The sequence below is a fragment of the Cyprinodon variegatus genome, unplaced genomic scaffold (genome assembly GCF_000732505.1).
Source record: "Cyprinodon variegatus isolate N-32 unplaced genomic scaffold, C_variegatus-1.0 Scaffold398, whole genome shotgun sequence".
In the NCBI taxonomy this organism is placed as follows: Eukaryota; Metazoa; Chordata; class Actinopteri; order Cyprinodontiformes; family Cyprinodontidae; genus Cyprinodon; species Cyprinodon variegatus.
This window is the reverse complement of record NW_015150851.1, coordinates 427,017-443,442: the sequence shown is the minus strand read 5'-3', so window position 1 is coordinate 443,442 and position 16,426 is coordinate 427,017. Positions and strand designations below refer to the sequence as shown.

General features: G+C 41.6%; 1 protein-coding gene across 1 annotated transcript in view; it reads left to right on the top strand.

Annotated features, from left to right (window-relative positions):
- The window catches only part of mms19 (MMS19 homolog, cytosolic iron-sulfur assembly component), a 22,143-nt gene extending 6,410 nt beyond the window's left edge, over positions 1-15,733 (top strand). The window contains exons 9-31 of the mRNA XM_015387552.1: positions 1,358-1,444; positions 1,515-1,589; positions 1,661-1,738; positions 1,851-1,989; positions 2,120-2,274; positions 3,766-3,847; positions 5,890-6,015; positions 6,751-6,832; positions 6,914-7,011; positions 7,088-7,231; positions 7,308-7,463; positions 7,536-7,635; positions 7,769-7,871; positions 10,150-10,236; positions 10,321-10,447; positions 10,522-10,628; positions 10,702-10,758; positions 10,839-11,025; positions 13,261-13,343; positions 13,423-13,587; positions 13,676-13,735; positions 15,277-15,377; positions 15,453-15,733. Coding sequence (XP_015243038.1) covers positions 1,358-1,444; positions 1,515-1,589; positions 1,661-1,738; positions 1,851-1,989; positions 2,120-2,274; positions 3,766-3,847; positions 5,890-6,015; positions 6,751-6,832; positions 6,914-7,011; positions 7,088-7,231; positions 7,308-7,463; positions 7,536-7,635; positions 7,769-7,871; positions 10,150-10,236; positions 10,321-10,447; positions 10,522-10,628; positions 10,702-10,758; positions 10,839-11,025; positions 13,261-13,343; positions 13,423-13,587; positions 13,676-13,735; positions 15,277-15,377; positions 15,453-15,483 — 2,430 coding nt within the window. The 3' untranslated portion in view covers positions 15,484-15,733. The remainder of the gene's footprint in view (positions 1-1,357; positions 1,445-1,514; positions 1,590-1,660; positions 1,739-1,850; positions 1,990-2,119; positions 2,275-3,765; positions 3,848-5,889; positions 6,016-6,750; positions 6,833-6,913; positions 7,012-7,087; positions 7,232-7,307; positions 7,464-7,535; positions 7,636-7,768; positions 7,872-10,149; positions 10,237-10,320; positions 10,448-10,521; positions 10,629-10,701; positions 10,759-10,838; positions 11,026-13,260; positions 13,344-13,422; positions 13,588-13,675; positions 13,736-15,276; positions 15,378-15,452) is intronic.
- Positions 15,734-16,426: the final 693 nt, after the last annotated feature.

Sequence of the window (16,426 nt, the reverse complement as noted above, 5' to 3'; positions counted from 1 at the left end):
GCCTTCAAAGATTATTTCTCTGTGGGAGCCGCTCAGACCCCCACATACCAGCGGTGCGCTGTCACTGGGAATCTGCTGGCAGATTTCTACATTTTAAGGTAATTCAGGCGTTAATAAACTGTTTCAGAGGAGTGATCATAGCGCTCTGCATCAGCAGTCTGTGTCTGTCTCCCTGCCAGCTCCCAGATCAGCTTCTCTGATTGGTTGATGCGGCGCATCCAGCAGCTAAACTTGCAGTTTTCAAACTCCATCTGCTTGCCAAAGCCGTACATCCCAAAAACAAGGCGTATGATTTCTAATATCAGGGTTTCTGTGGGTCATTGAAAATAATTAAAAGTCATTAAATTATTATTCTTTTTAAATTAAGACCTTAATTGGCATTAAAATTCATTGAATTTGATAGTCGTGGCATTAAAATGCTTCAGAAAAGAAGCTTGAGGGGGAGAAAAGGCTAGAGAATGGGGGAAAATGCAAATTTGAACCAAAGTGACGGGAAAACGAGGAACTCAGGACATGGCTGCAGCCTGTCCATGGTTTTGCTATGTGTAATATATATAAGTCATGGGTATTTGTTGATGGCATTAAGATTATTTTTAAGAGAATTAAAAAGCATTAAATAAGAGTTACTCATTGATGTATAAACCCTGAATATTATTAATAAAGTTTGCACAATGTTCACATTGCTAACTAAAAGCCTGGCCAAACTGCAAAATATGTATAATATATCTAATAAGTCACTTTTTTCTCAAAATAAGTGACACTTGACTGCCAATGGAATAAGACAATTTACATTTAAAATAAGACCAGCTGCGGTCTCTTATTTCAACTTGATGTTATTTTATTTAAAGTTTAAATACGCTCCCTCTATTGGCAGATCATCTTATTTTCCCACTTAAATTAAATTCATTCAGGAATTTTTTTAGAACGTTTTTGCAGTTAACAGACAGGTGTGTAATCTGAGACTTCTTGTCGCAGTCATTTCATTTTATACTTTGTCAAGTAGTATATTTATTTATTTCCAGATTAGTATGTATTTCATAATTACATTTTATATATAAGCTTATAGTACGTATTCTATTTTAACAATTTATCGTTCCAGATGTGTTAAATACAGACTGAATAATCAGAAGATGTTTTCTTACACTTTATTCAAATTATAAGATAAGTTTATCTTTATTTCAATAAATGATTTAAGTAAAGGGAGCGATTACTTTAAGGAGAGACAGGAAGGGATGGAGGAAGTCGACCTCCATGTCTGCTCAGAAGGTCCCGCCCTCATTTAAGTGAAAACCAATCAGGGTCTTTTAGTTTGATATCACAGCAGCATTGGTTCACGCGTGTCCCTCTGCGTCTCCAGCCTCCCAATGACCCCCACGGCATCACCAAGGAGGAACTCATCCAGGCACTGAGGGCCGTCCTCACCGGGACCCCCAAATTCGCAGAGGTAGGTCACCGATCCCTCTGACATCAGAGCGGCTGAACCTGCAGCTTCATAAGGAGCCTCTGTTTTACAGTTCCTGTTGCCCCTCATCATCGAGAAGCTGGACTCGGACGTTCAGAGCTCCAAGCTGGACGCGCTGCAGACTCTGGTGAGATGGAGCGGATCTCTGTTCGTGCCGCCATGAGGAATTGGCTGTTTATTGTGCTTGGTGTGTCTCAGGCTGCCTGTGTGAGACAGTATGAAGACAAGGACCTGGTGGATTTCCTGGAAGGACTGTGGAGCTCGCTGCGCAGAGAGGTCTGCTTCATTTATCACAGAACAACATCATCCTATAAGCCTGGAGCTTTGGAGAAACTCCAGTGTGAGCTGTGGAGTGGACCGGCTCATCGCTCCTGTTTCCTCCCTGCAGGTGTTCCAGACATCCAGCGAGAAGATCGAGTCGGCGGCCCTCGCTGCTCTCACCGCGCTCACTTCCTGTCTGTCCCGCTCTGTCCTCAAGTCTGACTCTGAAGACTCGCTCAGCACCTTCCTGGACCTCGTGCTCAAAGGTGAGCTGCAGCTTTGATGGAAAATCCTCCACTTTTATGCTGATTGGGTTAAATTAAAGATTTAGATCATTTGATCAAATGTGGAAATCTGGTTTTAACTAAAGCAGCTGAGCTTTTTGTTTTTTTTTAGACTGTAAGCACCACCTGTTCGAGCCTGACTTGAAGCTGGTTTGGCCCAGCGCCAAGCTGCTCCAGGCCGCCTGCAGCGCCTCCTACAGGGCAGGTCACCTTATAACAGCCGCTGTCATGCCTCCTCTGGTTGAGCAGTACAACAGCAGAACACAGGTATGACAGAAACGATCGGAGGGAGGGAGGGACGGGGTTTTCACATGAATTTGGACCCCTGACTTCTACTATGGAGCAAATTTTGTTTCGTAATTGTTGTTAAAGTTGTAGGGAAGTCATATTTAAATGTCAAATCATTCTGGATTAAACATGTATATAAACGTACTATTTATCAAACTATATTGTCCCAAAATGTAGAAAATGTCTATTTAAAAAGAAAATTATGTCTTAAAATCTGTGGGTTTTTTTCATTATCTTCTGCAGGCCAGTTAGTTCTACGTCAGCCTGAACACCTAAATTCAGCCAATCATATATCAACGGTCATCTGTCAATCACATTTTTTCCGTCATAGCATCTTGATTCATATGTCGCAGCTAATATACGTAACGGTTGAAATCAGAATCATTTCCTTTCCCATTGAGTTCCGTCCCAGTGTTCACGGGGATGGACGTCTGTGTCTTCAGCAGGCGTAGAGCTAACAGAACTGGCAGCGTTGCGAGGCAAGGGCTCAAACATGTACGGCTGGAAGCCTTCTACACCAAACCAAGCTTCTGCCGCCCTGGCGTCCTCTTCCACAACATCTTCATCCCCGCTTTCCTCCTCTAAATAAAAGATGGATGATGGAAGAGCCTCATCCACGACCTCTGACACTAAACTCTCCTCCTCTTGCATGTTTCCTCTGTCCATAGCGTTCCTTGACAGTGTCGTTTCTAAGTCACCAATTTAGTGCTACTTGGTCCCAATGGAATTTCCCATTGGGAACCTACTAGCACTAAGTTGCTAACTGGTTAGCAAGATGCTTCTGACTAACCGGTTAAAACCAAACGTGCTTGTGAACCTTCCGCCACAACAATCCCGCCCCCTTGATAATCGACCAATCACATTCACTTTATTCACTCGTGTAAAGTCGTGCACCACTCTGAGAATTAAGAAATGCAACGATTGGAACAGCCACTTTCCTATGACTTTAAGAAATTGGAATTACAAAAAAAAAAAATGCAATCCAGAGATTTTCTATTTTCAAATTTCTTTTTGAATTCTTTTTTTTTATTATTATTGCATTTTACAGATAACTTTATCTTCATCTCTGGGGGCAGGTTTTCCTCTGTAGAGAGAAGCAGTGATTCCTATGGCTGTGCAGCAACGTTAGCAGCTTTGCATTGATTAGCGTCTCAATTGGGCTTGAAGGGAAAATGTGGTCTGAAAAAATACAAATGAAAAAGAATGCAACTCATAAAAATCTATATAAACAAAAAAGTTTGAAAATAAAAGATTTAATAAATAAAAAAACACAAAAAAAATTGGAAAAAGAATATCTAGGGAAAAAAAGTTACTTTCAAAACTTTTTTTGATTTGGAGGTTTTTCAAATTTCCATTTCATGATGGTATTTTTTCTTTAAATTTCCATTTATAAAACATTGTCTTTGACTACAGCAGTAGCGGAACAAACTCCCTCCATAGGCGTCACATTGAAACGCTGCTCTCTGTCAGTGTTCCCACAGACGGACCCTGTTGGAGGTGGAGCAGCGATTCATCCAGTCAGCAGCAGCTTCCTGTCAGTCTGTAGATCAAGGTGAGCCTAATCTGATGCAACCTTTGGATCTATATGTTTTTCCTTTGAAGTTTTCAGTTTGTGTTTTAAAAATTTGAGTTTATCTAAATCAGGTTGTATGGAGTCAGTTTTATTTCCATTATTTTTGCAAACAAAGGAGACATTTTGTAAATAAAAATTTGAAAAAGATGTAATCCAGAAATAATGAAACGTTGACAAATATAGAAATTAAAAAGGTTTTTCGAGAGAAACTTTGCTGTTTTCTATGATTTTTTAAAAACTTTTTTTTCAAATGTGCTTTTACAGATTTTATATTTTCAAATTTATTTATTAAAATTTTTTTTTCACATATTTTATTTTTTTAAATTCTTTTTTTTTTTATTGTGTGACTTGAAGGTGTTTTGGGATGTTTGCAACAATATTTTTGTATTTGTATTTGTTCTGAAAAAGAGAAATTTCAAACAAGTTATATATATAAAATAAAAAAAAATACAATTTGAAATATGAAAAATAAAATTTAAAACAAGCATAATTTCATATAAAACAGCAAGGTTACTGGAAACCTTTTTTTGGTTAAAACATATTTTATTAGTTTCATTTCTGAATTGCATTTTTCTTATACATTTTTTATTTAAACATGTTCTTTGGTTGCAGCAATAATGGAAAAAGATTCCCTCAATAAGGTGTTTTTGGGTGCTTTTTTTCCGGTAGCTTTAGTCTGAAACGCCGTATCATCGCAGAGGAGAGTCTAAATTGGAACTAAGGTTACGTTCACACTGCAGCCTGAAGTGACCCTAATCCGATTTTTTTTTTTTTTTTTTTTTTTTTTGCACATATACAACGTGGATCTGATCTTTTCATGACATTCTGAACTCGTATCTGATTTGTTTCAATGCGATCCAGACCACTTGGCTCTGAGGCCCTGAATCGAATACGAATCTGATCTTTTCAAATGGAACTTGTCTGAACGGCCAGGATTTATCCGACTTGAACGTCATTTGAAAAAGGTCGCTATTCCGCTTCTTGCTATGCATAAGCAGTAAGAAAAACAACAACCATGGTGGCCGACAATGCGGAGGGCAGTATTTATGTTTAACCATATTGAAAAGAAAGTGTTTCTTAGATTGGGAACGATAGCTAGATGCGTCCAGCACTTCTATCCATGTTTACCTCTGTAAACACGGAGCAGCATGCATGCATCGATATCTGCTGCTTTTCTTCATGAAGCCAAAGGAGCTAACAGTAATACTAATAATGGTATTACTAATACTAACATTATTAGCCAATCAGAAGAAGGGGGTGGGTCTTAGGAAGGTGTGTGTCCTCTCATTTCTTGCTCAAGTTGCCAGATAAATTGCACTTTTAATCTTCTCTAAAAGACTGAATTTCATCTACCTTTGTAACGGTTCACCTTGTGAGTGTAGCTTCATTTATTACCTGTTAAGGACAACGCTTAGCAGCAAAACCCGATATCAAAAGAGATGTGGTTCATGCAAGTGGTAGATATAGATGCACTTTTTCCATCTTCTGGCCATTTTTGGTATTGGATTTTCAAAAGTCAAATTTAGTCTTCAATCATTCATGCAATCTCTGATCCAATTCCCCCACACCCCCCTGACATGGCTTGAAAACACACACACACACACGCGCATATTCTTGCCTGTGTGGAAAAAGTTCAGGCTCAGGATTATTATATATTTTTTTGCTTTAATCCGTGCATTCAGAGAGCGTCTAGAGTGCAACAGAGTAAAAGTATTGCTCTTACTGAGGAAAAAATAAAACTTACTAATCGTTTGTCTAATTAAATTTGACGGGTCCAAAATATATAATTTCTTTCCGGTTGCGATGCCAATGTTGGTGTGAAAACTGAGCAGGAGCTCAGAGGTTGCCAGACCCATGAAGCTCTGTAATAGAGCTGAGAATTAAGGTTAGCTTCAGCATTAGTGGACCTGGCAAACAGAACGGAGCGGGCGGGTGAGCGCCACCTGCCTGGCGCTCTTATGTCAGAAATATTCAGATCTGCTAATCAGATGAAGCTCTTTTTTGCCCCCCTCTTATTTCAGATGAGAGTCTGTTTTCAGCGTACAAAGACTCTCTGTGCAGCATGGTGTTTTCAGCTCTGTCTGAAAGTAATTCCAGTCTACAGATCACAGCTGCCTCTCTGCTCACCTCACTGGCCCAACAAACGGGTAAGATGAGCTCCAAGACCTTCTAGCGCCTCCTCAGAAGTATGGAGAGAGCGCTGTTAATACTAAAACAGTTCACAATAAAGTTCAAAGTAGAAATTTACAGATTGTGTTTTATATATATGTAGGCTGACACAGACATTAATTGTTTTTTTTAACTTTTTTGTAGACATTTTTCTGAAATTTGATTTTGATATATTTTTTCTTCAAATGTCTTTAAAAAAAAATGGGATTTAATTTTCATGTTTAATGTTTTTTATCTTTTTTATTTTGTTTTGTCAGAATTTGTTTAGCCTCTTACAGATTCTATTTAAAATTTATTTAAAAATATAAATATTTTAGCCTTTTTTTTTTCATATTTACATTTTTTTTTCTTTTTCATTTAGCTTTGTTATATATTTATTTATTTATTTTTTTAAGGTTTTTTTTTCTAAGTCCTTTAGAGGAGATGTTTTATGGATCAGATTGTATTCAAATCCTGTTTCACAGATTTTCCCGTTTGGACCAATAGAAATGCTGTTGCTAATGTCTATGCAGAGTAGACTCATTTCTATTGGTCCATGTTTGGACCAATAGAAATGCTGTTTCTAACCACACACCAACAGACCAATCCAAAGTTTTTATATTGACCTTTTATATAAACTCATTCCACCAAACTTCCTTTTTTGTTCTGTTTTCGGTGTTATTGGAACAAATTTCTCTCCCTCCAAAGCTGAAATGTTCTCCTGATGTTTGCAGGTCTGCTGTCGGACTCTGACATCGATCTCGCCGTGGATCACCTGACCAGACTGCTGCTGACGGATGAGGACGAGTCCGTGAGGTCAGGCCGGCTCTCCTCCATTGTTTTGTCTCTGTTTGATGAATCCGGTCCGTAACGGTTCTGTCCCGTCTCTGGGTTTAGCCTGGCTGTGGTGGAGTGTGCTGGAGCGTTAGCGGAGCGCCATCCTGCTGCCTTCATCAACAAACTGATCCCCACGTTAAAGAAGGAGATGTTTCCTGGTAAACGGAGAACACTTCCAGGAATCCAGCGCTTACTTCCTGCCGTCTAATAACTCCTGCATTTGTTTTGCTTTAGACCAAAGAGAGGCGTCTGAGCTGCGTTCCCATGATGCCGTGCGTCAGCGGTGTCTGTCCGCTCTGGCTGCGGTGTCTGTCCAGGCCAGCGTCGTCCAGGAGAGCGCGCCCGTCCTCCTGGACGTCCTCAGCTCGGCACACGCAGGTACTCCTCCCAGACCGATGCTTCTCTGGCTGCAGGGAAGGTCGATCCGAAGCGCTAACGACGCGTTTTGTTCCAGATCCAACTTGTTTCTCCACGGATGAGGTGGTGCACGCCTGCCTGAGCCTTCAAAAGATAGCGGAGCGCCTTCGCGATGATGAGGAGACGAGCCGATGCTTTCACGACGTGGTCATCCCGCGCCTGCTGTCTCTGGCCCTCCAAGCTGCGCTGCAGAGTGAGGGGCGGGGCTTCGGTCTCTTCCAGATTTAGAAAACTGGAAGGTTTACGATGTTGCTTTGTCTTTCAGGCGAGGGGTCCTGTGGTCGGCGCAGCCCCCTGGTGGAGGAGGCGGTCCTGTCCGCCATGGTTCCAGTTATCAGCGCCGCCTGCTCCCGCCCTCAGACCACGTCAGTAACAAACATTCAACCTTCTTAGTTTTAATTTCAGCAGATGTGACTAAAAACACATTAAATTCAGTTTAAACTGCAGTTTATTTCCGTCGTCATCGGCTGGTTCTCGTTTTCTTCTGGTTTTCTGCAGGTTTGCCGAACAGACGGCTTCCAGAGTCGTGTCGCTCTTCCTGGACGGCGACGTCTCATTTCTACCCGACAACTCCCTGCCGTCACGCGTTTCGCTGCTCCAGGTAGGAAAAATATCTTTTCTATTTTCTTTTCCATTTTATTGACAGTTTGCGTCACTGTTCCTGTAAATCCTCCAGCTTTGCTCAGAGAAACTTCAGGTTTTACTCGTTTTTCTTACAAAAACATACGCAGCCATTGATGAGGCCTGTCTGTCTCAGACTCTCTGGACTTTGACTAGACCACTTTACTACATGGATGATGAGCTAAACATCCCAGAATGATGTCACCGTCCTGCTAGAAGGTGGACTTAAGGCTAAAGTGTATGGAGTTAATTTTGTTGTATTATTGCTGCAAAAAATAAATAAAATTTCAGTAAAAGGCCACCTAGAAAGGAAAGTTTGAAAGAACTTCTCAATTTAAAAAAGGGTCTTAAGTGTAAAATTGCTGTTTTTTACATTTAGTATTAGTATTAGTATTCAAACGTTTCCATCCATCTGCTGCGTCTTATCCGGGGTCGGGTCATGAGGGTAGCAACTTCAGTAGGGAGGCCAGGACGTCTCTCTTCCCAGCCACTTGGTCCTGCTCCTCCAGGGGAATCTCAAGATGCTCCCAGGCCAGCCGAGACACATAGTCCCTCCAGCGTGTCTTAAATCTCCCCCTGGGTCTCCCCCTGGGCCTCCTCCCGGTGGGACGTGCCTGGAACACCTCACCAGGGAGACGTCCAGGAGGCATCTTAACCAGATGCTGAGCCACCTCAACTGGCTCCTCTCCATGTGGAGGAGCAGCGGCTCTACTCTGAGTCCTCCACGAATCACTGAGCTCCTCACCCTATTTTCAAATGTTTATTTCAGCTAATTTTCCATATTTCATTTTCATTACAATGTTTTTGTAAAATTTCCTTATATTAGGTGTGCTTTGGTGGTGCAGTGGTTAGCGCGCACATGACCCATGCATGAAGGCCTTAGTCATCGATGTGGGCGACCCTCATTCTAATCCGACCTGTGGTCCTTCGCCTCATGTCTCTCCCTCTCTCACGCCTTTCCTGTCAGTATACTATCCATAAAAAAGAAACAAAAAAAAAAACAAGCCACTAGTGCCATAAAAACTCAAAAAAAAAGGAATTATTTCTATTGTATATTTTATTTATTTAAACTAGTTTTAGTTACTGTTTTTTCAGATTTTTTTAATCTTTCAAATGTTATTAAATATTATTTTCATATTTTTTAAGATTTTCTTTAAAAGAGACTATTTTGCAATCCTTTTTCATTTTTTAAATATGACATCTGTGAGAAAGATTTAAAAGACTTTAAAACTTTTTTAAGTACAGAATGATTTTGATTTTCTAATTTTTCACCGAGTGCCTTATATCCACACGCCTTTCAAATCTAAAATTTCTAAAACATGTTTCAAAAGGATTTTTCCACAAATACTTTTTGTTTTATAGCTGTATAAACAAATAAAATGAGATTTAAAATTCCACCTGAAATGTGTGACTCTGTGGGAGTAAGGAAACAGCAGGTATTCATTTTTAGCCCCGCCCCCTAATGGCCGCCATCATTGGAAACTAGCGGCTTAGACCTTTCCATGGAGGGGTCGGAGGCATTATGTGACCATTTCAGGTGATGTAACCGGCATGTGTTACATAAGCTTGCTCTGTTATTTTCTATTCAGTTTGGTGATATTATTGGAAAATTTCAATGAACCAACGGCTAAATCTTAGAAGCAAAGGCTTTGCCTTATGCAGAAGGTCTCCAATAAAGGAAATCAGCATATTTGTCTGACCAGATTTCCTTTTTATGAGTGAAGAAATGCATTTTTGCATAATTCGACACTGTGCCAAAATCCCATTTCCTCCTAGCACACTGCTCACTAACACCTTTGTGGAACAAACATGCTTCAACTCATTCAGTCCAAATTCGCTTGATTTATAGTCAAGATGTGGATCTATAAAGTCTGAGTTCATCCACAGTTCTAATGGGCTTTCATGATGTTTTGCTGTGTTTATTTTGGAAGAAAATTTGGCAAGGCTAAATATTTTTCATTTCTTTCTTTGTTTAATCACCTATAAATCAGACATGGTGACATTTAAAATAGTAATTCTACCTGAAAAATATTCCTCAATGTATTTCAGTCACAGAAATACAAACAATTGTATTTCCAATTTATAGTTTGGGAGCTGAACTTGCTTTAATTCTCATTTGTAATTTCAGGTGGAATTTTCTCCTAAGACCTTAAGGGGTTAAGAAAGTTTGGGGGGGTTTTGTACCTTTTTACAGATTTTTCTTGGATTTTTTTCTCTCTTCACTGTTTGCTTAAAGTGTGCCTCATTTTCCCCAGCAGCAGCAGCAGCAGGAGGACGAGAATTCATGGCGTCGGTCCCAGCTGGTGTGTCTCCTCATGGCCTGTGTGTGTTCGTTCCCCCGCAGCGTGAGTCTCCACCCAAACCCTGGTTTTACGGTTTCAATCCATCAATGTGGCCCGGCTTTTGATTGGAGATGTTGGGTGGTGCAGGTGGAGGTTCCCCAGGAGGAGCGGCTGCTGTCGGCGCTGGAGGAGCTGAGCTGCAGCTGCAGCCATCCGCTCTCCTACACGTCTGCGGCCAAGTGTTTTGCCGGGCTCCTCAACAAGAAGCCTGAAGGTGCGTCTGAGCGTTTCCTGTTGGGTCTAAAATGCCGCTCAGGGTTGAGACGGTCTGGGATGTTCTGTCCGCAGGGACGGATCTGGACGGCTGGATTCAGAGAACGGTGAAGAGAGTGAGCGGCGAGTTGGACCGCCCCTCCTCCTCTTGTCGCCTGCAGGCCTTCAGTCTGCTGATCTGGGTGAGAATCGCCGCTCATCCCTCAGTCAGAGCAGCACCTCTGATGATCCGCTAACCTGTGTGTTTGGGTTCAGGTCGCCAAGGCGCTGCTGCTGCGATACCATCCGTCGTTCTCAGCGCTGACCGATAAGGTGAAAAACCGACCGATGCTTTGCTCTGATAAACAGAAATCTGAAGAAAGATTTGAAGATATCTGATCCTCTCTGTGCAGCTCTTCTCTCTGCTCCACGACGCCGACCTCGGCCCCATGGCCGCAGACGGCTTCTCGCTGCTGATGAGCGACTCAACGGACGTCCTGAACCGTGGTTGCCATGCCGACGTCAGGATCATGTACCGGCAGCGCTTCTTCAGCGAGAATTCGGCCAAGCTGGTGCAGGGCTTCAACGCTGCGCCTAAAGGTGGAGATGAGTAACATTTGCAGCTTTCTATTGGCTATTCTACTTTCTATTAAGATGATAATAATCAGTGAAAACGTCTTGAAATAAACATAAATAAGACGATCTGCCAATGAAATAATGGAGATGTTTTTACCTATTACTTTTAACGTAAATCATCTTCCTTCATTGAAAACTTGTCTTACATGTTAAATTCAAAGGAAAAACAGTTTTTCATAACAATCAGCAGGTGAATAGTTCTGGTCCGATCTTTTCTCCTCCATCTTGTCTGAAATACTTTAAAGGAAAAGTCCGATCAATGGATCATTATTTATACCTAAAACAAATACATTTGTGGTGATTTAATGAATTTAGCGTTAATTAGTAAAAAAATAAAAGCAATAAATTTCGTAGCGATCACCGAGGCGTGAGCGGCCATTTTTGTCCAAATATAGTAACCCCTCCCTCCTGCCATCTTCCTGGAGTGATGTCACGGTGTAGTAAGCCGATACCGCACCGTGACGTCACCAACCGCTAGGTGGCAGTAGTGTTCTTTGACAAACATGGATGCCTCCAGTAAAGCACATTCACATGAAAATTACTCTGAATTAAAAACAATAATCATTTATTGAACAGTTTGTAATAACTTCATTTTTAACTTTCAGAAGTTTGTATTCTGAATATGACCAAACTTTTCTTTTAAGTCATCTGAGCCCAAAGTTCTCCTAAAGTCCAGGTTTGAACCACTGAGCTGTCGGCCATCTTTTAACTGATGCAACTTTATTATGAATACTAAGCAGGAAGTCCTCAGTTTAATCCTCAGCATCATGTGACCTCCAGCGTGCCTCCTGATTGGTTCAGAACCTTGGGGTTCTGAGTTGTGCATCTGTGTATAAAACTATTACCACCTTTTAGCCCCTTTGTGGCCCCGCAGCATGATGCTGCCACCGCCATGCCTTGGTGCAGTGTCTTTGGCGTCGTGGACAGATGGGCTTTCGTATCAGAGCCTAAATGATCAGCCCTAGAAGGAGCGGCGGCGCTGAATCCTCGTCAGCTTCCTTTCATCTGAGGGGAGCGTTTTTGGCAAACGCTTGAAACTCTGACTCAGTCGAGTCGTCCATCAGAACCTTAAACCCAGATACCCTTTAAAAACAGCTTTTAGGAATCAATCAGGTCGACGTTTAGCTTCTAAATGAGACCTTCACTCACATTTATTGGGCCTGTTGGATCAGAACTGGAGCTGCAGCTAAGGAATATTTCGCAAATTTATTAATCTGTTGAATATTTTTCGATGAATCGATTGTTAATCGGACAGCGAAAGGTTCCTTAAAGCTGGGGAACCACTGTAGGATTTTTTTTTGCCCTTTGGGGGCTGATTCTCCGGTCGTGCAAGGATTTTTTTAGTTTTTCCGTGTTTCAGCCTCGTCGTGCGTGGTGTAGTGAACAGGGGGTAACGAGGGCCGATCAGACTCCCCATCAGGAATCGTAAGGTCGGGAGAAAATCAAACGTGTTTGAAATTCAGTCAGCCGTCGTAAGGTCGCATCAGAGTGTCGGGTGGCACAGTGTGAGAAAATACATTGATCTGTGAGCTTTTAAACCCTGCGGTTTCGTCGTACAGTTTGAGCTGAAGCTGCGTGAAACGATTGAAAATATCGGCTAAAAAAAGATTTATTTTTTTTAATGAAATCAAACCAGGTAAAACTAAAACTTTCTCACTTGAGGAGTTCTGGATAAAGAATATTGACAGATGAAAAAATATTTTTTCATGTATTTTTGTTTTTTAATCTTGGTTTAATTCCTCCTCAGTGTCTCTGTCAGCTGAAGGTCTGTTTTAGTCTCCATACTTCAGTTAACAATTATCAATTATTTCAGTAATTAAATAATCTCTATTAATCCCATTAATAGTTTCAGTCCTAATCAGAACCAAATGATAAATTCAAACCTTTTTTTGTTTTAAATGTTCAATAAATTAGTGTAAACTAAAAAGCTCCAATCATGGCTTCCTGCTGGGGGGGCGGGGACGGAAACGAAAGGACTGCTGGATTAGAGCATGAAACGGGCCTTGAAAGTCAGCCCGAAACCGACCCGAGTCCGAAAGAACCAGGCCCGTGCCCGGCCCGGCCCGAATGAAATAATAAAAAGTACAGCCCGAACCCGACCGAACCCGGCAGGACCTCTCGGGTCCCGTCGGGTTCGGGCTAATATTCCCTGCTCTATGCTGGATGTTTAGTTTTAACTGGATTTTCTTTCCTTCACAGAGAAGAAACCAAACTTCCTGAAAGCTCTGTCCAACATCGTCAATAAGCTGCCGAAGCAGGTCCAAGTCTCCGAGCTGCCGGCGGTAAGCGACCCTCAGAGCCTGGTTCTCTGCAGTGGGCGGGGCTTAGAGTAAGTCTGAAACCTCTGGTTCCTCCTTCCAGCTCCTGTCTCTGCTGCTGGAGGCGCTGACGTGTCCCGACGAGGGCGTCCAGCTGTCCACCCTGTCCTGCCTGGAGCCGGTCCTGGTGACCCCCCCGCAGGTCCTGATCCAGCAGCTGGAGGCGCTGGTCAGCAGGCTGCTGGCGCTGGTCGGCAGTCCGTCCATGGTGAGCCTCACACCCTGAACCCACAGCGTTAAACAGACGCTCTGCTTGCATGGAGACCATGAGACCTTTTGTTTTCTGTCTCTTGCAGAAGATCCGCATTGCTTCCATCCGATGCGTCCTGGCGCTCTCCCATCTCCCCTCACATGAGGTGATCCTGATCCTCCGTTTACGTTGGAGGACGACGACTCTCTGAGTTTCATTTGTTTTAACCGGGATTTACATTCCAAATTACTATAAAGATTTTTACGCATTTTTCTCCTGATTAGCCACAAACAGTTACTACAGTTACTGTGATGTGATCCCTGTGGCGTATGGAGTCTAGACATCATTGATGACATAAGAAAGAAGCAAAAGCAGCTTTAAACTCACCGTGTTAAACAAGATTTCCACAAAATAAATACATAAGGACTTAAATCACCAAACAGGACAGATTTCAGTTTAAAGTGAGCAAAATGTTTCAAAAAGACAAAAATCTATAAGCTTTGCACAATGCGTTTATGGAGGGAATTTTGTTCCATTATTGTTTGAAGCAAAGGAATTTTTTTGTAAATGGAAAAAACAGAATGCAGTCAGAAATGAAGTCTAACTTTGCTTTTTTCTTTGATTTAATTTTTGCTTATTGTTTTAATTTTCCTTAGTTTCTTTTTATATTTCAGTTTTAATTGCATTTTTTCTAAATGACACTTTCCAGATCACATTCTTTTCACCACTGGGTGGGTGGGCTTTCCTCTGGGCTGAGGAGAAAGACCCATTCCTATTGGTCTGCTGGTTGTTAGCGACAACATTTTAATTGGTCAAGAGTTAGTGAGTGTTTGGATTGGGCTGATATGTAAGAGAATGTGATCTGAAAAACTTAATTTAAAAAAAATACAATTTGTAAAACTCAAACCGGGAAAAAAAAACTGTTTATGAAAAATTCCATCCACAAAATTTAAGAAAACAGCAAAATTACTCCTAAAACGTTTTTGATTGACATGTTTTTCAAATTTCCTTTTCAAAACATGTTCTGAAAAGCAACAATAATGGAACAACATTCACTCCATACATCCGCTATGGTTGAGCGCAGATGATTTATTTTCTTTTAATAGTGTGGTGGCCAGTTTTTTGGGGATTTTTATAAGTTATGATTTTCTTCTTAAACATAAAGACTAATTTAGTTTAGTTCTCTAAATAATATTTAGATTTTTGTGTCACATTGTTTGTATTTAAAGCGGTAATTTCAGTCGTTACTGAATGTGTAGCAAACTGATGGGACTGAAAAGACGCTGGTTTGTAAAATAAGGTTAAAAAAAGTAGTTTTTTTTTCTGAGCACATTAACTTTGCTTTAAGTCCAACTTGTTCATGTTTTTTTTTTTTTTTTTTTTTTTCTTTTACTATATTTGTGTAAGAAATAAAACATTCATTTCCAAAGACCCCCACTTTGGAAACCCTGCTTTAAAACAGGTTTTAAATATAAAGTAATATTCCATTAAATTGTAAAATTGAATAATTAGAAATATATGAAAATTATTAAATAAACATCTAAATATAAATTTTAAACCAATAAATTGAAAGAATTGACATTATTTTCTAAGTATAGATCAAGGTGAATATTCCCATCATGGCGTCTCTGGTCGAGTTCATTCTTGTTTTTTGGCTGAAACGTCTGCTGCTGATATTTTAATGCGTCTCTTCTCTGTGTGTTGGAGGTGTTGCCGTTCCGAGCGCGCGTGCTGCGAGCGCTGGCTCCGCCTCTGGACGACAGGAAGAGGCTGGTGAGGAGGGAGGCGGTCCAGGCCAGAGGAGAGTGGTAAGCTCCGCCCCCTGCTGTGTCTGAAGGACACGTTAGTGGAGTGTGTCTGACTCGGAGCTGTTGTCCTTCCAGGTTCCTGTTGGGAAGCCCAGGAGGAAGGTGATCTCTGACTGCGGCGTTCACAGCGAATCCGAAGCTCTGGGATCAGTGGGAATCGTTCTGGAACGGGACAGAACCCCGCGGTCCGTCACAGAACCACGGCTCATTACTGACGCACAGAACCGCTCAAACCGCCTGTGTCTGTTAGCCGTTAGCTCATCCGTTACACATCCATTCATCTGCTGGAGACATTGAGTGGAAAATGTTTTTTTTTTTATTTAATAAAAAGCAATAAAACAATCCAAATTTACTGATATGTCGATTCTGATTTCAGAAGCTTCAGTCCCACCAAGTGTCTGAGTGAAGCCTCTAAGGGCGCCGTCACATCTGGCCGATTTATCCAGCATGTGCCCAACATCCCACAATCTGTATTTTTTTCAATTTTCTGCGTTTATATTGTGCATTAATAACGAGTCCAGAACTTATGTCCAACGACAGCCTAACTTATGCGTCAGCTAAAGCTGCTCCCCTCTGGCGCATCGCTGCAGCGATACAGCAGAATAACAGAATTAATAAAAAGAAAAGGTTTTTGGTGTCAGCATATTGAGCGTCATGTCTGCTAGGAAGTGTGTTGGTGGTGGGTGTGAACGCAGGGAGCATCCATCACCCTCACCTTCTGGCTCACCCTATGATGGGGATGAAGTCTGGAGGAGAACTGACGGTTTCCTCCTGTGAACCCCCTTTATACCAAAACGCTGCCAATACGCCATTATACAGTAGCTGGAAGTTAGAAACACGTTCAGCGCTCGTCTGGAACACGTCAGATACGTTGATATGCGTTGGAGAGAAGTTCTAGATAAGTTACACAGAAGTTAGTCAAAGGTTTAGGATAAGCTAGACGCCACGACTGATGAGGAACTGACTCTAAACGTATGTCAACCATCAGATAACTGACCTGGAACTGATGGCCCACGGATGGCAGATGCTGGCATAGGTTGGGACCTACC